We start from the raw sequence: 27537 nt of genomic DNA on the forward strand, positions 1-27537 counted from the left end.
GGTTTCCTATGTTTGCCTTAATGAATATGCAGTGTGACTTAACGCATATGCACTACCACCTAAAATGCATAATACAATGAGGTGCCAATGCATATAGATTTCACATTTACAATTCGATTTACTAAGTTCCTTTTTTAAGTCCCCTCTGGAATTCCAAGCCCTCTTCTACCAGTTAATTCAGTAGGTTTTAAAAATGGGGATGTTTATCAAGATTATGTGATAGTATAACAAAATGATCCGAAACTTCTTAAATGAATGCTAAATACTACTGCAGCAAAGTTGTTTTCTAATGTAAGAGAAATTAATGCAACAGTAATTAATGGCCCTCAGAGAAAAATTTTGTTGAGTATTGTAATGTGGTAGCACTAAGACATGAAGGATGTATTGTGGTTGATGCAGAACTCATTTTTAATATCATAGAATTAATCATTAACACATATTTTCAGCTACAATATAAGAAACAGCACAATGTCTGACTGTTTGGTTCATTTGATCTCAAAAGTAAAACGGGACAGTGTAATGTGTGGATTGTGAATATGAATAAATGCTCATATTAGTTAAATAAAGTCTTTGTTTTAGCTGATTACCCAGTGTTTACTCGCACACTAAATGCATAACATTTATTATATGTTGTTATTCTCTTTAACTGTAATACTTTCAGAAGTGTGGGATCACAGGCCAACTCTATACATGTAATGGTGCTGCTGGAGAGACTGATTACAGCATGAACAATTTCAGGCAATGACTCAGCCTCCACCCATAACCAGTATTGATACTTTATGTATGGATTTTCATGCAGTCAGTTATATGTGGAAATAGTAGAGCATTTCACCTTCTTGTGTGTGGGGGTTTATTATTCTTATTTTTTAAATCGTTTTTTATCTGTAGTTGATGCACACAATTTGATGGCACATTTTCTCGTAGTCCTCTGCGACCATCAAAGTGTCAGGAAATAATGCGTTAATCGTTTGTCAGCTCGCGCCAAACTGTTTTCTTATCATGACTAGTCATGAACCCAAATCTATTCAATTCAGTTCACTGATGAAAGGGTGATGCCTGGTAATAAGCAGTTATTGGAAAGTGCAATCTATCAGATAGCAATGTGGGCCCAACTACAGCTTCAGAAAGAGAGTCACCAGTGCAGTAGTGTCGGGATGAATCAGGCAGGTCTAGAGGTTGAGAGTCACAGCATCCCTTCAAACAGCTGGAGTACACGTACCGCTTGACACAGACAAATCTACACTTTATACAGTTAGATGTATGTAATCTGGAGTTGTAACTGGATGTCCAAAGTAGAAGTGGCATTAAATCACATCATTTAGACTGTAGTTTATTAAATATTGGTTGGGTTTCAGTTGTTGTTTTTTTTTTTTTTTTAAAAAACTTTTTTATAAAGCTATTTTTTTTGTAAACTGAATTCAGCACTGGTGTGAGTTTGCTTTGCTTATGTCCTACTTATTGTGCACTTCTGTTGGCACACACTACATAACTGGGGCATGGCTGATCAATTTACAGCAAGATTTACTCTAGGATTTACCCCTACTCCTGTGCCTGTGACAACGTTTATAACAAAATTTTACTCCTAGCGTTTAAGTAAGATTTTTTTTCTGTCTTTAAGTATACCTGCCCAAGTTTTTGGAGGAAATATGATTTTGTAAAAATTTTTTATATCAAAATAAGTTATTACTGAGACTTCCATCTAATAAATTGTAATCATGATTCTCTGACATCTATGCTGATCTAAATACAAGCATTAAACATGTGTGCAGGGACCTGGAGCAGTATGTAGACTCCGTGAGAAGGGACTCGAGCTCAGCCACAGCTGTGAGTTCAGTCATACTGAAGGAAGTTGAAGAAGGAGCGGAGGGCCTGAGGAAGGTTGGGGAAAGTCTGGCAACACTTAAAGGTAAAAGACTGTATTTCCAGGAAATGAGGATATACAAGTATGATTCACTACTGCTGTAAAGAAATCCCAGTTGTGTGTCCTGTGAAATATGTTTTGGGGTTTTCTAAAACAATGTGTACTTTTTAAAAGTCAGATGCAATGGGTGACTGCTAATGGTAAAAAACAAAAATAAAATGTTGTTTATGTAAGTGTGGTTCTGTGAACTTAAGAATATAACCTTCAGGGGCAGTGTGAAACACATGGATATGACCTTGTGCTTGTGTTCTTACATGCTAACAACACTGTAATTGCAATAAATATAAATAAAAGTATGGTATTTGCAACAGATGAGTTGCACTCAGAGAGGCCAGTCATGAATGGGCTCAGATGAGAAGATTTTGTTCATGGCAGGGAGAGATACTCATCCTCAGCTGATATGGTCTTCACTGCTCCAAACTGCTTAATCTGAGGTGCTTGGGCCAGATTAAACTGGGAGCCAGGATACACTTTTGCTAGTCAAGCCTGTCTAGCTGATTTAGGCATAGCTGTGTAGGTTGTGCAGGGGATGTTCAGGTGTCTTTCTGATGGTCAAATCTGAGGCAGGGAAAACATCTTGAGCCTTCCATGAGATTTAGACACTGACTGCATGAGCACAAGTCTTGTAGCTTGTAGTGCTTTTCCACCAGACAATGTTGCATGCTTTGACTCCTCAGATTACACCTAATGCTCCATGTTGTTATTGTTTCCACTACAAGTGAGCCGTGCCATACTTAAGTAAACATGCTATATTGTGGTGACCCAACCCTGGTGTAGAGAAGAAAATGTTGTGTGGAGATAAACAAAGACACTTTGATTTTTAGTTTACTATTGGCTAGTATTTTTGGCCTGGTTTTAAAGTGTCATTGGGTTGCCTTTGACAGATTTGGCAAAATCATGCTACTGATGAAATGTGATTACTGATTCCTGAAACAAGTGATTCCTGAAGACACATTCTAAGCACTATAATACCCGATGTGAACATTTATGCTTCTTGGCTGCCACTTGGAATCAGATCACCCTAGACAGATGTCGATATCAAATGTGAATTTGTCTCGATGCATTTGTGCAGGAGACTGGTTGAAGTGTCTCCCAGAACATAGAACTTGCAAATATTGTATAACAAATATTTTATAAGTAGACTTTGAATTCTCTGTTGCCAGAACAACCAAAATGAGTTAATGTGGTAAAACAAACATTTTAAACTGGTCACCCAGAGGGTGGTAAGACTATGAAATAACTGTCAGTTGCCATTTTAGACAGAATACATCTCCCTGCCATGTATGCATACATCTCACCTCTTGGCAAAATACAGCAGATTATAAAGCAATTTTCTGAAAATGCTATTTCGAGAACTTGTCTGTTAATGTTAAAATCAACACACTGTTCATCATGAAATATATTGCCCAGTGCAACTGGATGCACCACTGTGTAGCACATATCATAACAAACCCTGTGGGTGTATCACCACACACAGTCACACTTAAAGTTTATTTATTAAACTAGTGTTTATTCAGGGTCTTGTTGTAATGGCTAGGCCCAATGTTTGTGCAATGCTTCTGATTTCCCCTCTTTTCTCAGCTTCAAAATGACTTGCTTTTCTCTCATAAACATGTTGGCTTATCCTTTTTAACAACAAATGAAGTCTTCACAGGTGAAACTGAAGTCTAAAACCAAGAGTAGATCTTCAGAGCTATTTATTGTTTAAACAATTAATCTAACCGGACACACCTGGGTCATAAGAAACAACTGTCAGTCACATGTTCCAATATTTTTACTTGCCTACAAATTGAGTGGTTTCATACAAAATGTGCTGTGTTCTATGTCGTTTAACACGTCTGCATATAAATGCCAGAAAATAAAAGTTGAAATTCTAAACTCATTCATGTTTTGATCTCAAACCCAAATGTCTTCGGTCTACAGCACAAATAAATGAATTGGCCTTGCCATTCCAATAGTTTTGGAGGGGACTGTATGTCAGCATCTGATATACGTCAGTACATGGTGTCCAGGAGTCTCATTTATCAACAAATGCATATATTAAACATGCATAGAACAGGTTGTAAATTTGTGCCAGTATACACAAGCACATTGTCTTTTATCACACATGAATTATTACATTTGTATTTATGGCATTTTACAGATGCCCTTATCCAGTGTGTCTGAATGTTTTGCTGTCTCTATCAAAAGCACATTCATATGCTAGTTCACTAGGTCAGGGTCCCTAGAGTACCATTGGTCTATAAAACCCTGTTGAGGAGGGTGGTACAGTATGAAAAGAAATGACAAGGATTTAAAAAACCTAATCTGCAATCCATTGCAACCTGCTCACAGAATAAATGCCATTTACAATTATGGCATTTGGCAGACGCCCTTATCCAGAGCAACTTACATTTCTCATACAACTGAGCAGTTGAAGGTTAAGGGCCTTGCTCAAGGGCCCTGTCAGGTTGGTAGTGTTGGGATTTGAACTCATGGTGTTACAAACAGGAGTCCACTGTCCTAACCACTATATCTACCATATTATTGTACAGACGAAAGAAACTGCTCTATATACCCCACATAAAAGACACTGCTCTATATACCCCACACACACATTCCAATAGATACAAATCTACAAGCTGTCACTGTGTGTTTAACCCTCCATAAAGCTATTGCCCTGTGCTCTAATTTACATATCCCCTGATACCGCTGTGGCACAGCATGACTTGGACAAACTGGCTGCTCAGTTACCACCTAGCCACGTTCGATACTAACGCAAGTTCAGTCAAGGTATCTTTATGTCGTGTCAACTAACTAGTTTGGCTGGATAACATAAATCAGTACATGAATATCTATGCAAGTTAGCATCCACAAGAATTACTCTTGACAAAAAAGTTTATACTTATAACTTATTTTTTGTTGAGGCTTATCTTATTGATGGCTTGCAGCTTCTTATGTGAGTCAATGGTTGTAACTACCATCTCGAGTTGACTGGATGAATCAGCTGTTTGATTAGCTTGGCAATGAGCATCTGTCACATACCAATCACACAAACGTTTGTTTGTGTCAGATTAAAACTATTGATTGTCAGATTATTTCTGTTGCCAGCTTACTTTTCCATTTGAGATCAAGCCACCTTCCCAGTTTTTTTAGTTTTTTTTTTTGTCAGACACAGAACTCTCACCATAGTTTTTACATTCATTCTATGTCGTCTAAATGCTTTTTTAACGTACATTCGGCTTAATTTGCTCCACAGAAACACTTAGGTGCTGTGCTTAAGCCTTTCTATGGTAGGGAAAACCCTGATTTATGTGGGAGTGATCACTCCCCTCTGATTGTAAAGTCCATGGAAGTGGATTTTCAACAAAGGACACCAAAATGGCAATTAAAGTAAGCTGCTTCTTTCAGTCACTTGGCTACGAGAAGTCCAATATGCAATCTTAAGGAAATCAAGATCTGATAGTTTCACTGTTACGCTAATCGAAATAGCAAAATAATTGGTTCCGAAGCCATCAACAAAGCCATGTTGCATGACTAATCCATGAGGATAAAGAGAGAAAGGACTTTTAACCAACAACCCATAACAGAAAATCTAATCAGATTGAAAATCAGATTGAAAACACAAGTATGCAAAATTATTAACGAAACATAGAGATGAATTTGGAAAAGATATGTTTCAAGTTTAACTTCACAAACATCAACAAAGAAAATATCAGACATGGTCCCAAAGTTGAAGGAAGGCGGATCCCAAGTACATCATATCAAGAAAGAAAGACTTTTGAGAGAAATTCTGCAGTGGAGACCTGCCACCCTGAGTTCCAAATAATACAGATACACCAGGAACAGATCCTTATTCACTTCCTTTTGGATAACATGGAACCAATGACCCAGCCTTTTACAATGGTGGAAATTTTAAAAGCCTTAAATTGTTCCAATAATACTGCTGTTGGATTGGACAAAATTTATTATCAGTTCTTAAAGCATTTATCCCAAAGTACTTTAATGCCATTTTGAGGTCAGGAGATGTTCCATCCCACTGGAAAGGATGCAATAATCATACCCATACCTAATCCAGGCAATGATCATACCGACCCAAACAATTATCACCCTATAGTGATGGAGGAAAAAGCACTTTGGATCACCTCAGAAGACTGGAAATATTTGTTCGAAATGGTTTTATCAAGAAACAAACAGCATACTGTAGCTGTTTATCTTAAAAAAGCCTATGATACATGGGTCCATTTACAGATTAGCCCAGATATGCACCATACCAAATTTCAGCTTATTCTGATTTACAGTTCCTGAGAAACAGAACATAGCTCCACCCCATGAATGACCATGCCCCAAACTTTGCTTATGGTCTCCGAATCTTTCCCTGTATAAGCATTTTTTTTTTTTTAAGTTTTATACAAATCTGTGTAAGCAATTATGAATAATTATATTGATGTTCACACTTTGCTGAGTAGTCTGGCACCAACTTTGTAAAGATAGGCCAAAAATTCTAGGACTAGTTCACAAAATTAGGTTTTGAATATTGTGTTAAATATCATAAATTTGAGTGGACAGAGCTACAAGGTTCTTGAGGCTTTTTAATGGGGAGAATGAAATGCATAATTGTCTTGGGTTTGCAAATCATACGGTTCACTAGACCACAACGTAAAGCCTTGTGCTATTGCATCACCGTCAAGCCTGTGTGGGTCCCTTCAGTGAGCAGTGGGGAGCATACTGTACCTTTCCTCCAAATTTGGTCTTTCTGTGATTTAGAAAAGAATCATAATAATAATAATAATAAGAAGAAATCCTAACAAAACAATATGGTTCCAGGATCTTTGATGCATGGACCCCAAAAAATACTGTGGTCTACCAATTACCATAATACTGTTGTACAATTATGCGACTATGAATTTGTTATACTCTCCCAACTCCTGTGCTTAGTTTTCTGTTAGGCTGAAAATACTTATGGACATGCAACATAATTATGATGATTTCTCTCTCTCTCTCTCTCTCTCTCTCTCTCTCTCTCTCTCGTGTATCTGTCTGTCTGTCTATCTGTTGGGGATATTAAGGAGAGTTCCCAGCATTGCAAGGGAGAATGCGGGCTGTGCTCAGAGTGGAGGTGGAGGCTGTGAAGTTTCTCAAAGAGGAGCCACACAAACTGGACAGCATGCTGAAGAGAGTCAAATCACTTACTGAGACTCTCAGCACTTTGCGAAGGTACAAATGTGTGTGTGGTATGAGGCTGTGAAGCTTATATATGATGCATTAAATGATCAAATGTTTTTGGACACCTGACCATCACACCCATACAGCAGATATAAAAAGTCTACATACCCCTCTTAAAATGGCAGGTTTTTGTGATGTAAAAAATATAACCGAGGCAAATCATGTCAGAACATTTCTGTTTTTATTGTGAAATTGCAACCAATAAATTAAAATGAAAAACAATAAAATCATTTTAGGAGGAAAAAATGGAGAATAAAAAAATGTATGATAACCTGGTTGCATAAGTTTTCACACCCTTAATTACTGCTGAAATATAGAGGCCATACTACAAGATACAAGTGGAAGGTTTTAGACTGACCAAGTCAATCACCAGTCCTTAACTCAGTTGAGCATGCATTTCACCTCCTAAAAAGTAGACTGAAGGGAGAAAATCCCCAAAACAAACAACAACTGAAAGAAGCTGCAGTACAAGCCTGGAAAAGCAACACAAAAGAAAAATGTTTGGTGATGCCAACATGTTTGAAGATGTCAGTGGGTCACTGGCTTGATGCAGTTATTGCAAGCAGGGGATATGCAACCAAATATTAAGTGTTGTTCACTGTAATTGTCTTGAAACTATCTGTTCCATTACTTTTGCTCACCTAAAAAAAAATTGGGTGGTCTGCCACAAAAGTGTCATGTTCTAAGTGGTTTAACACCTCCAAATGTAAATATCAGGAACTGAAAGCTGAAATTCTGATCTATCATCACACATTCATTTTTTGATCTCAAACCCAAATATCTTTAGTGTATAGCAAAAACAAAAGGATTGGTCTTGTCATTCCAATACTTTCGGAGGGGACTGAACAGGTCAAGAGCTTCAGTTAATGCTTACATGATACATCAGAATGGGAGAAATAATTTGATCTGTGACACTGACCATGGTTGTTGGTGGTAGATGGGCTGATCTGAGTTTTTTAGAAACTGCTGCTCTCCAGGGATTTTTATACAAATCAGACTTTAGTGTTTATACAGAATGGTGTGAAAACCAAAACATTCAATCAGTGGAAGTGCTGTGGACAGGAATGCCTTGTTGATGAGAGAGGTTGCGAGAAGAATGGCCAAACCGATTGAAGCTGGCAGGGAGGTTATGGTCACTCAAATAACCACTGCTTACAACTGTGGTGTGCAGAAAAGCATCTCAGAATGCACAGTATGCCTAGCATTGCTAAATGAATCACCATCTGCTAAATGAATAAATGTAAAACAAAAAAAACCCACATCTGCTAAATGAATAAATGTAAAAACAAAAAAAAAACACATCTGCTAAATGAATAAATGTAAATGTAACATTGAGGGAGATGGGCTACAAAAGCAGAAGACTACATTGGGTTCGACTTGTCAAAGGCTATAGTGGGCACAGGTTCACTGAAGCTTGATGATGACAGTAACCGGTCATTTTCCAATCTGGATGGGCTGGCATCCTATCCAGGATGTATTCATACATGAGGTATGAATACATCCTGGATAGGATGCCAGTCCATCCAGATTTGCTCTGTGTTGCCTTCTGGGTCCCTGACCAGGATAAAGCAATTACTGAAGATGAATTGATGTAATGAATTTTTAAATCAATTCTGAAGAATCATGATTGAATGAGTGTCTCTTATATCTGCGTGTAAGGATCTACTTAAAAGTTTTTGTTAATACAGCCCTTTACTGTTTTAAAAGAGTGTGTGTGTGTGTGTGTGTGTGTGTGTTCTGTAGGTGTGCCACAAAGGGTTTACTAAAATCTCCAGATTCTGTCATTACCACAATGGTGGATGAGGCAGAGGCAGCACCTCCTGCTGATCTCCACAGCACAGTCACTGTACTCGAGCTTCAAAGACCCTCTGTGATTTCAGAGGTTGTCAGCTCCCAGCCTCTGATACCCCACTGTGCCCAGAGCTCTTTCTCACCCACTCCTGAGTTGCCTACAAAGCAGACCAGCAACATGAGGCATGTTGATATATACAGCTCAGCTCAGCCAGAACACACATCACCACTGAGCAGCAGCAGCAGTGGAGTGGCTCTTAGCACTGCCCGTTGTAATGGATCTTCCAGCAGTGGAGCTTTAAACCTATTTATTGAGGAGATCATCAGTCACAGCAAGGGCAAGAACAGAGCCCCATCCATTGAGGTGAGCTCCAAAGGAAATGTACATCAAGCAGCAGATACCACAGATTTTCTCATTGCAAAAATCTATTGAATATATGCAAATGTCCAGTGCTTAGAGCTCAGTTTTCTATTGTCTTCTATTTGCCAAAGTTTTTATTCAAAGACAACCTTTTCATATTTTTTTTTTTCTGTTTTGTAATGCACCCTCTACCCAGTCCAACCTATTGTACCTATAAAAGTACATTGCACTAAGCTATACATTAACAAACAAGTGGTGAACAAACAACTTTAAAAGGTTTAAGTAAAAAAATCAGTAGATGATGACGTTTTCCTGTGGTCAAGATTCCAAGTGCCATATGGAGGGTTCCAGATTATAGTTGATCCTCTAATAGTACACTTTCTAAAATCTTTTTAATTTTAGACATACTGTGGATATAAAAAGTCTACACACCCTTGTTAAAATGACAAGTTTTTGTGATGAAAAAACCAAGGTAAATCAGGTCAGAACGTTTCCCACCCTCATTGTGAAATAACAACGAATACAAATTAAGTGAAAAAAACATTTTAGGGAATAATAAGATATATAAGAAAAATAAGAGAATAATAAGAAAAATACTTACGATAATAGTCAGGAAAAGTCACAATAACCGTGTTGTATAATGTAAGTGTTTACACCCTTTTATAATTTGGGGATGTGGCTGTGTTCAGAATGAACCAACCACATTCAATCTCATGTTCAAAAGTAATCAATTAAATAATTCTAATTAAACCCAAATAAAGATCAGCTGTTTCTGTAGGATTTTCTTGACATCTTGGTTTCATCTGACTGCTGATGCCATGGTCTGCAAAGAGTTGACAAAGCCTGTACACTGTCGAAAGGAAGTGACCAGGAGAGGAGTACAAAATCATGCATACACAATCATGAATAGCTGTAAATACTAGTAGATTTTAGTGCAAAATATTCAGGTGTCTGCTAGTAAGCTGAAGATGAAAAGGAATTTCACCTTTCAGTACGATAGTGACCCAAAAATCATACATCCAAATCAATAAAGGAATAGATTAACCAAAACCTGATCAATGTTTTTGAATGACCTGGCTAGAGCACAGACCTGAATACAACTTTACAAAATCTCTGGAGTGACCTGAAGCAGGCTGTGCACAGGAGATGCCCTTACAGTTTGACTGATCTAGACTGTTTTTGCAAGATAGAGTGGGGAAATATTGCCAAGGCTGTCCATGTGGGGCCATCCTCAGCAACAGCAAGTGGTTTTCAGGTGTTGAGAACCCCAACCAAAAGTAGGGCATCAGGATGGGTCAGGCAGGTAGGGAGGATCACTGGTATCTCAGGAGTAGCATGTATAGCTCGATAGAGAGAGAGAGATTATTAGTTATGCTAATTGTCATGTAATGTTTGAGGACAATGTACTTTGTGTGCAGAGTGCAAGCAGGGACTCTGGCAAGATTAGCTATGACAGCATAACTAAAAGGGAGAGACAGAAGGCAACACAGACATGAGGACGCCCTGGGACATAAAATGGCCAACCACTTTACCCAAGAAAAAACACTTCACAAAATGCTTGACTAAACAGATACGTTTTCAGCCAAGACTTAAATATCTGAGTCCTGAGCACTATTTGGAAGGTTGTTCCATAACTGTGGGGTTTTGTAAGAGTTCCCCTCTTCCCCCTGCTGTAGCCTTCACTATTCGAGGTACCAACCTGCACCTTTTGATCGAAGTAGGCGTGGCGGATCATAAAAGACCAAAAGTATGTTCAATTACTGCGCGTCAGACTATTCAGTAGGTATATAGGTAAATAGTAGTATTTTATAATCAGTGTGAAATTTTACTGGGAGCCAGTGCAGTGTGGATAAGATCGGGGTGATGTGGTCGTATCTTCTGGTTCTAGTAAGGACTCTTGCTGCTGTATTCAGGACTAACTGGAGTTTGTTTATACATCCAGACAGTAAGGCATTACAATAATCCAACCTAGAGGTAACAAAAGCATGAACTAGTTTTACTTGGCATCATGTAGTGACATCATATTTCTTATCTCAGCAATATTTCAGAGATGAAAGAAGGCTATCCTAGTAATACTATCTACATTCACTTCAAATGAACGTCTGGAGTAAAAAAAGGTTTTTTACTGCTGCACATGATAAAACAGAGAAACCATCCAGAGTTACTATATAATCAGAAAACTTCAGAAAGGGCTATTCCCTTAGTGTCAATTCAGAACATTTAACATTTGATACTTCTCTTTTTTTATGGGGTGAGAGAGTACAATTTTTAAAATTCCCTTCAAGTTTGGGTTGAATATCTTTGGTGGGAGACCAGATACAAACCTGAAATTTTCACAGAAATAAGTCCTCTAGAGCAGCATTATGCTGTAAATGGTGGTACAAGTGTACAATTGATATGCATTAATAGATTTGATCCAGATATGGTATTACAGTGTTCGGTTGGGTGTATTACAAATGAACAGTATCATAAACAGAGCTGTGGTGGTGTTTCTCCTGTGATGAAAGCAGATATCACTTCAGAGATATGGAATTGGTACAGGTATGAAAAGTCAGATGAACAGGTTTATGTAAAATATAATGCCACATTACATCCTAAGTGGTAATTCGCCGGTGCTGTATATTTTCCTTCTCAAACAGCACACTGTTTGGTCAGTGTTTTAGATTTAACAAATTAATGTATGTTGATTAATCTAAAGCTAATGCTTATATATACATTAAAACTCATTTAAAAGTAAAATTTTTTACTTAACGTAGTTATTTCTGATGCTGTGCGCAGTCATGTTGATATAACGTCACTCTGTAAACAGGGAAGGAATGCAGATATGAGAAGAATACCCCAAGTTGACATCTCCGTTGCAGCGGCATTTGATGCCATAAAAGACATGGTTCCCATTTACTCTTGTCAAGAATGAAGGGTTCACTAAGTTGTACAAAAATAGTAACAGCTATAAAATAGCGCAACTAATGTTTTTTTTTTTTAAATACCCTTTATACCACAATAAATAACTTTATAAATAAATTGTGTAATTTTTCAAATGCATTATTGTAAAAACAAAAAAATTGTAATTGACAGTTGTTCATAAAGTTGAAACAAAATCACATTTTTATTTTTTTTTGCAATATCGCCCAGCCTTATCTGTCTCGTTTTTTATTAATTTACTTTATTGTCTTGATTTTGTGCTTTATTTAGTTTTCTCTCTCTGTCTATCTGTCTGTCTATCTCTCTCTCTCTGTCTAGGCGGCTGAGAAAGAGTGGGAAGGAAAGCGACAGAGCATGTGTCATTATGACGGGGGGGAGTTTGAGAAGATGCTGCAAGAAGCAGAAGCCAACATGCTGAGAGGAATACCAAGTATTGAAGTTGCAGTTGAGGGTGGTATTATGCCAAGCCCTGCAGCAGCATCTCCTGCCACTCCTGCCACAGAGGAGCGAGTGGAGAAACCCAAGCCTTCAGCACCCACAACACAAGGTCAGAGGTCATCCTCCACTTGCATTCTTGCAGTCACACTAATACCCTTAGTGTGCTAAAAAGGAACAACTATTTTGTACTTAATATTCTTTCACTCAATATACAGTCCCCTCTGAGAGTGTTGGAATGTGTTGAAATTTTCTATACACTAAAGGAATTTGAGTTTGAGATCAAAAACATGAATATGAGCCCATTGATCAGAATTTCAGCTTTCATTTCCTGCTGTTTACATCTATATATATGAAAGAACTTGGAACATGGCAACTTTTGTTCGAACACACCCATTTTCACATGATCAGAAATATTGGAACATTTGACTGGCTTTTTGTTGCCCAGGTGTACCCTGTTGGATTGATTGTTTAAACAGTTAATAGCTCTGAATGTCTACTCATGGTTTGAGCCCTGGGTGTCACCTGTGAAGACTGTATTTTTTGTTAAAAAGATAAACCAACATAAATAACAGAGAGTTGCCTATGGGAAAAAACAAAGTCATTTTTTTTCTGAAGCTGAGAAAAGGGGAACATCGCTCAGAGTCATTAAATAAGCATTGGGCATAGCCAATACAACAATTTGGAATGTTCTGTAAAACAAACAAACTACTGGTGTACCAACAACCAGATATCAAACAGGTTGGCCAAGGAAAACAACAGCAGTTGATGACAGAAAGGTTGTGAGAGCTTTGAAGAAAAGCCCAAAATGTATCAGTAACATCAACAACGTCCTCAGGGCAGGGGTGAAGGTATCACAATCAACCGTTTGAAGATTTCAAGTGCAGAAATATACAACAAGATGCAAACCACTCATCAGCAGTAAGAATCAGAAAGCCAGATTGGAATTCACAAAGAAATACAGAGATGAGCCACAAAAGTTCTGGAACCAAGATGAACCTCTACCAAAGTGATGGAAAGGCCAATGTGTGGAGAAAGAAAGGATCTGCTCATGATCCCAAACCTACAAGCTCAACGAGAAAGCATGCTGGAGGTAGTGTCTTGACATGGGCTTGCATGGCTGCTCTTGGAACAGGCTCATTAATCTTTATTTATGATTTAATTCATGATGGTAGCAGCAGAATGAATTCAGAGGTCTACAGAAGTATTCTGTCTGCTGATTTACAAAGAAATGCATTCAATCTAATTGGAAGGAACTTTATCATGTAGCAAGAAAATTACCCAAAACACACTGCTAAGGTCCAACACAACAAAGGGCTTCATCAGGGGAAAAAGTGTAAGGTTGTAGACTGGCCAAGTCAATCACCAGACCCTAACCCATTTGAGCAGCATGAAGAGGAGACTGAAAAAAGCTGCAGTAGAAGACTGGAAAACCATCACAAAAGAAGAATGTAACAGTTGAAATTGTCAATTGGTCACCCGCTTGATGCGGTTATTGCAAGCAAAGGATATGCAACCAAATATTAAGTATTATTTACTTCTGTTCAGTACTTTTGCTGAATTAAAAATTGGGTGGTCTGCCACCAAAGGTGCCATGATCTAAGTTGTTTAACACATCTAGCTGTAAATATCAGGACATGAAAGCTGAAATTCAGATCCATCATCTCATATTCATCTTTTGATCTCAAACATCTTGCGTGTATAGCAAAAACACAAGAAATGGCCTTGCTGTTTTGGAAGGGACTGTATGTATTTTAATTCATGATGCACATAAGTGAAATTATATTTTATATTTTAGAATATATTAAACTATTTTATAATTATTACAGATACATTATTATTGCACGATTGCAAGTAAATTTTGTTAGCATTGTGCCTTACTTTTTTTGTTGTTGCAAAAATACACTATATTTTGAAAAAAATTAACTAGTGTTTTATTAAAGTAAACTACATTTTAACTAAAATTATATTTGACTGTGATGTATTTATAAAAAATAATACTGTAGTATATTTTTATTTCAACTCTGATCAAAGTTTACTTTCAAGTGTTTGAAATTAATATTCTTAACATAGAAGTAGATAAAGTAAAAGTAGATAAAGAGAACCCAATTAAACAAATGAAACAAAAATATTTAACTTGGTCATTTATTTATATTTAGGAAAATTATCCAATATTACATACTGTGAGTGGCAAATGTATGTGAACCTTTGCTTTCAGTATCTGGTGTAACCCCCTTGTGCAGTAGTAACTGTAATTAAACATTTCTAGTAACTGTTCATTGGTTCTGCACATTGGCTTGGGGGAATTTAAACCCATTCCTCAGTATAGAACAACTTCAACTCTGGGATGTTGGTGGGTTTCCTCACATGAACTGATTGCTTCAGGTTCTTCCACAACATTTCTGTTATTAAGGTCAGGACTTTGACTTGGCCATTCCAAAACATTCCCTTTATTCTTCTTTAACCATTCTTTGGTAGAAAGATTTGTGTGCTTAGGGTCATTGTCTTGCTGCATGACCCACTTTCTATTCAGATTCAGTTCATGGACAGATGTCCTGACATTTTCCTCTAGAATTCGCTGGTATCATTCACAATTCATTGTTCTATCAATGCTGGCAAGTTGTATAGGCACAGATGCAGCAAAACAGGCCCAAACCATGATACCACCACGATGTTTCACAGATGGGATACAGGATGCAGTTGTTTCCTTTCTCCAAACATAATGCTTCTAATTTAAACCAAAAAGTTTTATTTTGGTCTCATCCATCCACAAAACATTTTTCCAATAGCCTTCTGGCTTGTCCACATTGATCTTTAATAAACTGCAGACAGGCAGCAATGTTCTTTTTGGAGAGCAGTGACTTTCTCCTTGCAATCCTGCCATGCACATCACTGTTGTTCAGTGTTCTCCTGATGTTGGATTCATGAACATTAACATTAGCCAATGTGAGAGTGGCCTTTATTTGCTTAGAAGTTACCCTGGGTTCTGTTGTGACCTCAGGGACTATTACATGTCTTGCTCTTTGAGTGGTCTTTGTTGGTGTTCACTCCTGTGGAGGGTAACAATGGTCTTGAATTTCCACCATTTCTACACAATCTATCTGACTGTGGATTGGTGGAGTCCAAACTCTTTAGAGATGGTTTTGTAACCTTTTCCAGCCTGATGAGCATCAACAACGATTTTTCTGAGGTTCTCAGAAATCTCCTATGTTTATGCCATGATATACTTCCACAAACATATGTTGTGAAGATCAGACTTTGATAGATCCCTGATCTTTAAATAAAACAGGACACTCACTCACACCTGACCGTCATCCCAGTGATTAAAAGCACCTTACTCTAATTTCACCTTCCAATTATGTGAATCCTAGAGGTTCACATACTTTTGCCACTCTCAGATATGTAATATTGGATCATTTTCCTCAACAAATAAATGGCCTAGTATAATATTTTTGTCTCATTTGTTTAACTGCACTCTCAAAACAATAACACATCATATTAATTTTTAACACACATGCGTGTCTAGTTATGGACAACACAATTTGTGTTGCTTTCTACACAGTGTGTTAGCACATTTAACACATGCATGCATGTTAAACATTTCCACACAAAGATGTGGTAAATATAACACAAAAATAACATGTTTATACTTTTTTCTAAACTTATACTAAAATGCAGTTTGTTTGTATGAAATTCTACTAAAATGCTCACAAAATAAACAAACAATTGCATGAAATTCAGGTGACATTTATTAAAATCATTAAAACATTTGACAGATGTAAGAATTGGAGTTGATGCATCTTCTTACAAATCTCCTTGCCATCTGGGAAGACAAGTCCTAGTCCTTTCCATTTGAAAAGCTGTAAAAGAGCAAAAAGAGTATTGGTTAGATGTTAGCTACAAAATATGGACAAATACCTTTGGGCTTCAACAGGGAGATTGCGTTACAGAATCCCAAATTGTGTAATTTTGGAAATCTTACCTCCACTCTCCCAATGAGCAAAATGGCACTGTAGACTCACCAGAAAAATCTAGCTAACTTGTGAATTATTATTTTCCCGCCTTTAGCACCTCAACGCCAAACATTTGCAAAACCTAATTAAGTCAACCAACATTACAGAGATAGTGGAAAGCATTACAACCTAACCCCCAGTGTCTCTTTTTTCCATGTCAACCTTGTGATGAACTTTTGGCCTCGAAATTACTGAGTTACTAAATTCCGTTAGCCACTGACTGTCTGCACCTGTTAACCAGCATTAACGTTCCGTGGACGTTAATGCTGGTTAACAGGTGCAGACAATCAGTGGAGAAACACGGCCCTAACCTATCCTTCTAATGCTAATTACTACAGCTTGCCTTGTCCAAATCACTTGCTAAATGTACTTAACATTAGCCCACCTTCTATTACATCATGGTGAATAGCTGTAATGCTAGGTTATTGTTAAATTTCGAACAGGGAATGGGAATGTCTATCATTACTGTGAGAATTTTGTTGTCGGCCAACATGTCAGGAAATGATAAAGTTTACAGGACAAACCGAAAAAAAATCAGGTAATCTATGCACAGCGATTAAAAGGGCGGGGCCTTGGTCGAGCATCAGCTGTGGATGGAGAACAGGCAAGAGGCGGCTCGAATCGGCAGGTAACGCATGATTCTGACCTGTGTTGGATGAGCCTGAGCTTGTGTGTGTGTTTGTGCTTTCAGTTCCTCTTGTAACAGGCGAGAGAGAGAGAGACAGACAAACAACCAGCACAAAGATGTGCTTGTGGATAAGCATATGAAATAAATATTTGACCAGATAGAGACTTTATTTAGGTGTGCAATTGCAAACGTACTTTGTCGAATGTATGTCTGCTTCATGTAAATATTTTTACCGGATCTTGTGTCTGACAGTTTTTGATTTTATCAGACATTTGGAATTTTTAACAGTCAAAAACCGGTATTTACCAGCTAACGGAAACTCTGGCATATGCATAGACAATTTTAAAGGGTTCACAAACGTTTAACCACCACTGTATTAGTATATTTAGAATATACCCTACAGTTAAGTGCATTTTTCACACGAAGGTTACCTTGCTTCTGGTTAATATATATATATATATATATATATATATATATATATATATATATATATATATATATATATATATAATATATATATATATATATATATATATATAATATATAATTATTTTTTTTATTTATTTTTTTTTTTTAAGTGCTGATTTATATCATCAATCATACCATCTAAACAGTGCTCTGTTGTGCTCACAGACACATTTTGTTCAGACCAAATAATACTTCAGATTTGATACTTCAGATTTGTGGTCACAGTAAATGTTACCCGAGAGTGTTTTATTGTTCAAGTAAAGTGTTTGCGTTGTAAGGGGGACAAAATTGTAGCTGTAAAGGTGATTTGTCCATAGGTTGCTTCAGCAGAAAAATCCAGGTTTATTATCTCAGAACTAACATTGCCACATATGATTTTTTTTTTTTCTTTTTGTCAGATTTTAAAGGTAAATAGTCCTCATGTACTTATGTAATATACTACATTATGATTTTATTGATTGTGTTGCAGAGGTCAAGCAGCCTGACATGCCCAGCTCTGAGAAGTCCACTAAAACAGGACCTGATAAAGCTCCAAAACCCCACCTTGAAAAGTCAGCTAAAGCTGCAGGAGTGTTAGGTAAACATGTAAAATCCAACCTGTCAGTCAAAACAAGCTTGGAAAGACCACCAAAGTCTCAAGACAAAGCCACTAAAACAAGTCAAAGCTCAGAGAAGGCCAACAAATCTCCCCCTCCACCTCCCCCACGCAGGAACTACATCACCAGTATGGGAGTCACCACCACCCGCTCAGGAGAGGTCGTTAACAGGAAGGAGTCTGGATCTGCACAGGTTTTGCTTGGTTTTTTTTTTTATATGTATGTATGTACAGTGCCTTGCAAAAGTATTTACCCCCCTTGGCATTTTTCCTATTTTGTTGCATTACAACCTGTAATTTAAATGGATTATTATTTGAATTTCATGTAAAGGACACACACAAAATAGTCCAAATTGGTGAAGTGAGATGAAAAAAATAACCTGTTTTAAAGAATTATAAAAAATTTAAAACGGAAAGGTGGTGCGTGCATATGTATTCACCCCCTTTGCTATGAAGTCCCTAAATAAGATCTGGTGCAACAGTTACCTTCAGAAGTCACAACATATCAATTTGTGGTATGCAACCACATATAATAATTATTCATTTTAATACTGTTAAACCAAATTTGCCTTGATTAATGTGGAAATTACAACTATAGTTATTCATGCAGCAATATATTGTCAATATTCTAGACTTCTGTCAGATGAATAAATGCTTGCTTTCTTCTCATTCATAGTATATCATCCAATTAGTTTTTCTTTTTAGATTTAAATTGTCTCTTGCAATTTTTACGTCATATTATATTTGACAGCAGAGAAAACCCAATTACATAAAGCCAAATGCTTGTGTTTAAAGACTGTGGTCTTGACATAACTGAAACACCCTGACTCTGCCACTTCTGCTCAAGAATAATCTGGAATAAGAAAAAGAGGTGTGAACTACATGCAGGTGATTTGCATAATCTGTTTGGGGAACAAAGAAAATTCACTTACCTGACTCTGAATACAGAGGACTTCCCATGCATAAATATTGATGTAACTTAAGTTGGACTCAAGTTGCTAGCTCAGAATACAGTCCTAAATGTTCTAAATGTTGTATAACTAGCTATTTGTCACTAGCTTCTTCAGCTTTAGCTGCCTTAGCTAGCAAAGTAGCTGCTTTTTGGTGCAACATGGCACACACTGCTAATTCTCTCGAACTGATTTTGGAAAAGTCTTTTGATGCTCTTACTTATGAGGAGAGACTGAAAAAGGGCAGACCATGCACTGGCACTGCATCCCCAGCCAATGCTATGCACATTCCACACCGTGCCTCACTACTGCAGAACCCATCCACAAACATTTCCCGCACTAATGCCAGAAACCCTGGCCAATTTGTCCCAAGATTTAGTGGATGGATAAGGTGAGGACTAACCGCCACCTCCACTTTGCCCCTGAAATTTAATAAAGACTGGCACCTCGGATATTCTTGACCTGGGCTCTGCCCTGGTCCTGGTGGGAGCGGAAGGTTCTGCCTATGTAGAGAGAGGGAGTTAGAAGAGACGGGGTAAAGGAGCAGGGGAGGAAACCAGGTTCGGGGTGCTGGGTTTGGCGCACCCACACCTGGATTCTAGGGAGCTGGGACCAGGTGAGGAGTAGAAAACAGGGTGAGCGAGCAGGGAAAACGAGAGGCTTACACCAGTGATTACTGCTAAGTGATCCTCTGTCAGCTGCATGGCTTCGTCCAGGGACGTGGGCTGGTGGCACTGGGCCCACACTGGTGTTCCTATCAGGAGCCAAGCAACTAACTGCTGCAGTACTATTAGATTGATGATGCGTTCTGTGTCCCTCTCCTCTGCCATCAACCATCGGTGACAGTTTTTCAGCTTCTTTGCATAGGTGAAGGGGCAGCCAACTGCAGGGAGCTGCAGCCACTGGAAAAAAACTCGACAGAAAGCAAACACTCTCAGCTTTCGCGCCTTCAGATTCAAGTTCACACTTATTGGTGTGTGTACGTGTGTGTGTGTATGTCTCGCAAGCTCTGCCAAGCGGTCTCACACTCTCTGTCTGTCTGTCTCGCTCTCTCGCTCGTGGATTATAGGAGGCACTGAAAGCCCAGACAGACACAAATAAGTAGACTGGTGGTAATATTACACAGGTGAGAATCATCACGCATTACCTGCCAGTTCAGCTCGCCTCCTCCCCATTCACAGCTGGGCCTCGACAACACCCCCACCACCACAACATTTTATACACACCCTGTCACCAACAGCAAGCAATAATAGCAAGCTGTTGAGCTGTTGTGCTTCATGCCTTACAGAATTCCAGACCAGGGACTAAATTTGCTACAATAAAATACAAGATAAATCAGTAATGCAGTTTATTTTGTTGCAAGAAGTTTTAAAAAAAATATGTAGAAAGATGGTTGAAAGAATTGTCTGTAACAGATCATCAGTTTGATAGCCCAAGATGGAAAAAAGTACTCGTGTGCCACATATGAGTGCAGGTTTGAGTGTATGTATTGTATGAGTGTGTAGAACCTGGTGGATGGGAAGGACTCGAGAGACAGGGAGACTTTGACAGAGTTTTAGGCTTGTTTTATTTTTCCACCTAGCTCTTTTGCATGCGTTCAACACTCAACAGAAAAACGAAAATAAAACACTGTTCCAGTATTTTGGGGCTTTCACCTCACTCAAGTTTGCCAACACTTTCCACTCTCACACTCTGGTGTGTGTGTGTGTGTGTTGCATGTGACCTCTATCAGATCTGTCCCTCTCTCTACAGTTCATGGTGTTTTCTTTTTTCCCCGTGAAAGGACAAAAAAGGACACATAAGTAAACTCGTTGTGGTCTCACACTCAACCACACCCCCACTGCCACATACCCCTATTGCCCAGGCTGAGAATGCAGCTTTTTGGTCTTGGTCTTTGGTCTCAGGCAGGCCACAATCGCTGCTGGCTTATCAATTTAGGGACGAAATGAAATGATGACAAAACTGCAGTTTGAAAGCTCTGTTATCTCTGCACTGCTAAAATTTTACGGGACATGGGAGTCCCCCACCCCTGCTCTGCTCACACTGAATTAAAGGGCCAGTACACTATTGAATTTAAAGGGCCAGTACACCATATATTTAAACAAGTGACCAAAAAAAGGTATATATTGCACAGAAAAATATTTGTAGAGTACTATATTTCATATGCAGTTAATGTTAATGAGTTAATATTTAAAAAAAAAAGTTTATATTAGGCCTATATATTACCAGTTTGATGTCAATGATGAAGTAGAAATGCTTGTGTTTGTGGTGAGGGAATGTGAGAGTAACAGGAGGTATTTTAAAATTCAGTCAATTAATTCTGTTAATATGAATGAATAACATTCAATAAGTTAAGAAATCTTACTTTAATCTTAAGAATTTAGTTAATGTGTTAGTGTTAATTAGAGTAATGTGTTAATGTTTGAGACCATGGAGAGAATACAGTTTTTTTTTGTATTTCTTTCAGAATTGTGGAATAATTATTATTAATTTAAAAGAATGCATAAAAGGCAGAACTATTGGTATCGGTTATCGGTATCGGCCGATATCACTCTGAATAATCGGTTATCGGTATCAGCTGAGAAACTTGGTATCATGCATCTCTAATTATTATTATTATTATTATTATTATCTGTTACTATGACCCTTAAATGAATGAAAATGAGTTTTTTTTGGTTGAACAAACGCTTTATTATACTTGAAACTTGAAACCATTTTTAAAAATGGAAGAATGTGTAAAAAAAGACTCCCTTTTGAAAATAAATAATAACGCTCCCATTTAAACAAAAGAAATTAGGAGGAAAAATGTAACTGCAGTGGCTTTGTTTGGAACTTTTCAAATTGATGTAACCCAAATGAAGTGGAAAAAGCAGTTTTTTTTTCTTGGGATATTGGAGTCAAGGGAATCTGCCTATACCACTTGGTTAAATCCAGTGTCGAATTAACGCGAGCCACACATAACCAATCAAGCAGTTCATCAATGCATGTCATCGGGTATGTGTCAAATTTCGATACTGCACTGACTTTTCTAAAGTGCCCACAGAACCAGACTAACCCATCTGTCTTGGGCACCAAAACTACAGGGCTGCTCCAATTACTGTTTGACTTCTCAATTACTCCCAAATCAAGCATAGCCTTTTGAGTTCCTCCTGAACTACATTTTTCTTGTGTTTGGATAAATTATAGAGGTGACGGCATAAAACCACACTGGGAGCAGTCTCAACGTAGTGCTCTATGAGGTTTGTGTGACCAGGTAGAGTTGAAAACACAATGGAAAATTCCCCTTGCAACACGGAAACCGGTACTCTCTGGGACGGTGAGAGATGTTCTCTACAAGGGACCATTGAGTGGAATGGAGTTTTTTGGGGGGTTTTTTTAAGAGCACCTCTGGTCCCAGCTCCTCACTCTCTGGAACTGCCATTACCAGAGCCACAGGAACCACGTCTCTCCATGGTTTAAGGAGGTTGAGGTGATATGTTAGTAGTGCATCTCCTCTATCTATTCGTCTGACCTCATAGTTGATTTCCCCCACTCGCTGTGTGATGTCAAAGGGTCACTCTGTGTGACGTCACTTTGCAAGTAATTTAGAGCTTAACGTGGGAAGTAATACGAGCACTTCCCGAATGTAATTCCTATAGCTGAGCTCTTGTCACACAGTCGGGACTGCTGTTCTTGGGTCCAACACAAATCGAGGTGTGGCATTTTGCTTTCAGGTCTAGAATGTACTGAATTTCATTTTTCCTGTTAGACGATCCCTCCTTCCAATGTTCTCTAATGACATACAAGATGCTGCAGGGCTTGCGCATATTGCACACACACATTTGAATGGGGAGAACTCCATGGAGGCTTGCATGACCTTTAATATTGCAAATAATATGGGTTTGAGATGCTTATCCCAATTCTGAGCTTCATCATGAACGAACTTACGAATCATATTTTTAAGAGTTTGATTAAACCTTTTGACCAGCCAAAATTTATCTGATTTCTTCAACTAGCACTTTTCAGCACACTTTCAACATTCCAACAGAAAAAAACAAAATAAAACACCTTCCCAGTATTTCGGGTGTTTCGCCTTGCCCAAGTTCATCAACACAGCTCACGCTCCGGCACGTGCAGGTATACGTGTGTGCGTGTGTATGTGACCTCGGTCAGCTCTGTTCCCTTCTCTCTCTTGGATTCACAGCATTTTTTTTGTATGAAAGGACAAGCAAAGCACACTTAAGTAAATTGTCCGTGATAACACACAGGTGAGAGTCATCACTCATAAGCTGCCAATTCAACCCACCTCCTCTTCGTCCACAGCTGATGCTCGACCATGCCTCCTCTGCCACAGAGTGTAAAAAAAAAAAATAAAAGCATGTTTTGTACAGTGTGATTTAAAACATGCCAGAATTGTGGTCTATACAACTGACTTGTATGTCAGTAGCTGGTACGTGAGCATGTACACATAGTCAGGTATATTCATTAATAAGATAACTGTCAGTTATCTGAAATATACTAACAGACATCTATCCCTGGTTTGTGGGCTTGATTTGGCAATAATTAAACTGTGCCTTATGGTTTACAGTTTGATTATTTTACAACCATCTTGTCATGCTTAACTAGGACTAATTGTTTGTTAGGGTTTTAGGATTGGTTTTTGCTATGTCTTGCTGTCATTTATAATTATAAATATATTATAAGATGGTTGCTTAAAGAATATTATTTTACTCTACAGGAAGGTGAAGTTGAGGCTCCAAATCCAGCACCTCAGCACAAACCAAGGAGCTCTCCAGAGGTGAAGCCCAAGCTGTGCACTCCTCTTCCTGTCACAGCTTCTGCCATTTTGGAAGAGGAGGATGAGGGGGACAAGATTATGGCAGAACTGCAGGTGAGAGATGTATATATTTTATATACATATATACCACATTTGAAAATCCGGGATTTTTTTCCCCCATTTTAAAATTGGAAAAATATAGACGGTTCAGAATCAGACAATCATGTGGGAGCTGTGCAGTGCATAAAATCATGCAGATACGGGCCAGCAGCTTCAGGTAATGTTCACATTAACCATCAGAATGGGGGAAAAAAATGTGATCTCCGTGATTTTGACCGTAGCATGAACATTGGTGCAAGACAGGTTTGAGTATTTATATAGCTGCTGATCTCCTGGAACTTTCATGCACAACAGTCTCTGAGTTTACTCAGAATGGTACGATAAAGAAAACCATCCAGAGAGTGGCAGTTCTACAGACGGAAATGGCTTGTTGTTGAGAGAGGTCAACGGAGAATGGCCAGACTGGTTCAAGCTGACAGAAAACACTAACCACTCTGTATAATTGTGATGATCAGAAAAGTACCTCGGAGTGCACAACATATCAAACTTTGAGGCTGATGGGCTAAAACCACAGAAGACCACTTATGTCAGCCAAGAACAGAAAGCTCAGGCTGCAATGGGCACAGGCTCACCAAAACTAGACAGTTGAAGACTGAAAAAACGTCACCGGGTCTGATGAAACTTGATGTCTGCTGAGGCACACAGATCGAAGAGTCAGAATTTGGTGCATGAATCCATGGACCCAACCTGCCTTGTGTCAACCATCCTGGCTGGTGGAGGTGGTGTAGGAAATGTTTTCTTGGTACACTTCGTGCACATTAATATCAAGCAGTCATCGCTTGAATTCCACAGCCTATTTGAGTATTGCTGCTGACCATTCATGGCCACATTTACCCATCTTCTAATGGCTACTTCCAGCATGATAATGGACCATCTCTCAAAGTCTTCTCAAACTGGTTTCATGAACATGACAATGAGTTCAGTGTTCTTCAGTGGCTTTTCCAGTCACCAGATCTGAATCCAATAGAACACCTTTGGTATGTGGTAAAACAGGAGATTCGCAGCATGAAAGTGCACCTTGAAAATTTGCTGGAATTGCAGATTCGAAACATGTCAAAAGGAATCTTTCCAACATCTTGTGGAATCCATGCCATGAAGAATTGAGGGTTGTTTTGAGAGCAAAGGGAGGCCCTACCCAGTACCCATACCAATATGGCTATACACATAAATAAACTTTATACATATGGTGGAATTGGAATTTGTTCATCTGTAATATTGGTGTCATGGGTGGCTTTGCTTGTGCCTGTGGGATGTTTTTGTTCTTGGTTCATAGTGGTGGTGGGGCTTTGTTTCTTGCAGACAGAGTCACTCTAAAAATGCCATGTCCTCTTTTGAGCCTCTTGAAATGAATTAAGGCCATTGTCCACCAAAATGGGTGTGCTTCATTTGTTACAGATCGATGTGTGGGATTGTCCACCATTTAAAAGATACTTCCATTGAAGTAATACAGATCTCAGAAAATAACAAGCAGTAGTTCCAAAGGTGATTGATTTTCATTGCCTCATTTAAGAGCTTAAACTAGTCTAGTTGCAGACATGATCTAAATCTCCACTCAAAATGGTGGCACCCCACATCGTATTGACATTATAATAACACGAACAATGCTCAAAATACAAGTTCACTTTAGAGATGTTTGGCCGATCTTTATGAGCATGTAATTATCGTGTGTTTATTTGGATTTTGTTTACTGTATATGAATGCTAGGGTTTAACTGCAGTGTCAATTGTCATTTCTGAAGCTGAATGGCAGTTTTCTACAGTAAGTTGATGTGTGCACAGTAATGAGATGATAAGAATGGTGTTTGTCATGCAGACCATACACTATATATTACTACGGTATCAGAACAGGGACCTAACCCCTTACTTATATTCTCCCCCTCTCAGGTTTTCCAGAAGTGTTTGGTTAAGGACATAGAGCTCAAAGGTTTGGTAGAGCCACAGATCAAAGAGCTAAGATCTGGGGCCTTATTGCCCCTCAAAGATAAGAAGGTAATGGACATGGCATCTTTTAGCTCTCCCACTAGCTGCTTGTCTCTGTCTACTACGTGTCCCTGATGACTGCCCTTAAAAACGCCTGGTGCCATTTTCACTCTGCTTACTGTATTGTACACGCTTAAGATGGACATCTGTGCCAGAACTTTTCACTGATTTTCAGTTGATAGTCTGATTTTCTCTTATTTAATTTAAATTGAACTCATGAATTATACTTTTTAGTTTGTAATCAGACTAGACTACTGTTCCATTACTTTTTTGAAACTGGATTGGCTGTGTCCATTCAATAAACCAACAAAGTCTTCGTCATTGTCGTGCGGTCAACTGTTTTCCGTTTTAGATTTTTAGATATGCATATCTCAATACATATTTATAAACTTAAAACTGGAAAACTTGACAGTGATAGAAAACTTTGTTTACAACCCTTTTTCATCCTTTTACACATTTTACTGGATTGTCTGAATCTTAATTTCACCTTCTCTAAAATCAATACTGTGGAAGTAAAATAATTATATTTAGAACAAATGACTGCTATTGCTGGAGAGTTGCACCTTCTGAAAGGACATAGAGAGCATGTGAAACTTCAATTGTGCTGATCTTCTCACCTGCTGCATGCCCTGCTGTAAGACTTCTGATTTATCTTCTGGGCTTATTGCCTTTTCTTTCCTCTGCATATCTCCTCAGTTACTAAATATATTTTACTGTATCTTCAGATATGATATTTGATATGATGGCTAAAACAAAATGTAAATTGTATGTAAGGTTTATAAAGGTATAATATTTTTCAAGTTTAAAGATTTTGAGATTTCAAGATGGAGAAATATGGGTCTTTGGAAGTTTTAGGGGTTAATATATTTTTCTTTTACCACAAGCTTTTAAAAGACAAATATATAGGAGTTACCAGATACATTAAATTAATGGTGGCAATAATTTATCTGCTCAAAATGATGCAAGATGGGCAGTTTACCTGACATGAAAAACATTTGTAAACTCTTAAGATATCACAAGGTAGATAATTTTGTGGAAGGGGTTTTGTGTGACGTGATGTTATTCCTCATAAACCTTTAGCAGAATTCAGAAACCCAGGAGAACAAAGGCCTGTTCATGGATGAAAATGGCAACAACACAGTACGTCAAAATACAGGGGTGAGCATCTATTATACAACTGTATATTTTTCATGTTTTCTTTTATCCTCCATTTAGTGTCAGTTTCAATCACAGATAAGTGACACAGTGTATGTATTGGTGGAATGTATTCTTTCCAGTAAACATACTATGCCACTATAATGGGTCAGCTTTGTCAAGTACTTACTACTTATTAACTTTTGCTTGTGTAAATTCAGTGGCAGTGCTTTTACTCATTATTATTATTACTAAAGTA

General features: G+C 38.1%; 1 protein-coding gene across 3 annotated transcripts in view; it reads left to right on the top strand.

Annotated features, from left to right (window-relative positions):
- si:ch211-285f17.1 (sickle tail protein) overlaps positions 1-27537 on the top strand; it is a 107336-nt gene that overhangs the window by 74599 nt on the left and 5200 nt on the right. For all 3 annotated transcript variants that reach the window (XM_053621843.1, XM_053621852.1, XM_053621862.1), the window contains 8 exons: positions 1770-1906; positions 6970-7117; positions 8870-9281; positions 12519-12747; positions 18214-18533; positions 24007-24159; positions 26049-26153; positions 27225-27302. In XM_053621843.1, coding sequence (XP_053477818.1) covers positions 1770-1906; positions 6970-7117; positions 8870-9281; positions 12519-12747; positions 18214-18533; positions 24007-24159; positions 26049-26153; positions 27225-27302 — 1582 coding nt within the window. The remainder of the gene's footprint in view (positions 1-1769; positions 1907-6969; positions 7118-8869; positions 9282-12518; positions 12748-18213; positions 18534-24006; positions 24160-26048; positions 26154-27224; positions 27303-27537) is intronic.

This window comes from Ictalurus furcatus, chromosome 1 (genome assembly GCF_023375685.1).
Source record: "Ictalurus furcatus strain D&B chromosome 1, Billie_1.0, whole genome shotgun sequence".
Classification (NCBI taxonomy): domain Eukaryota; kingdom Metazoa; phylum Chordata; class Actinopteri; order Siluriformes; family Ictaluridae; genus Ictalurus; species Ictalurus furcatus.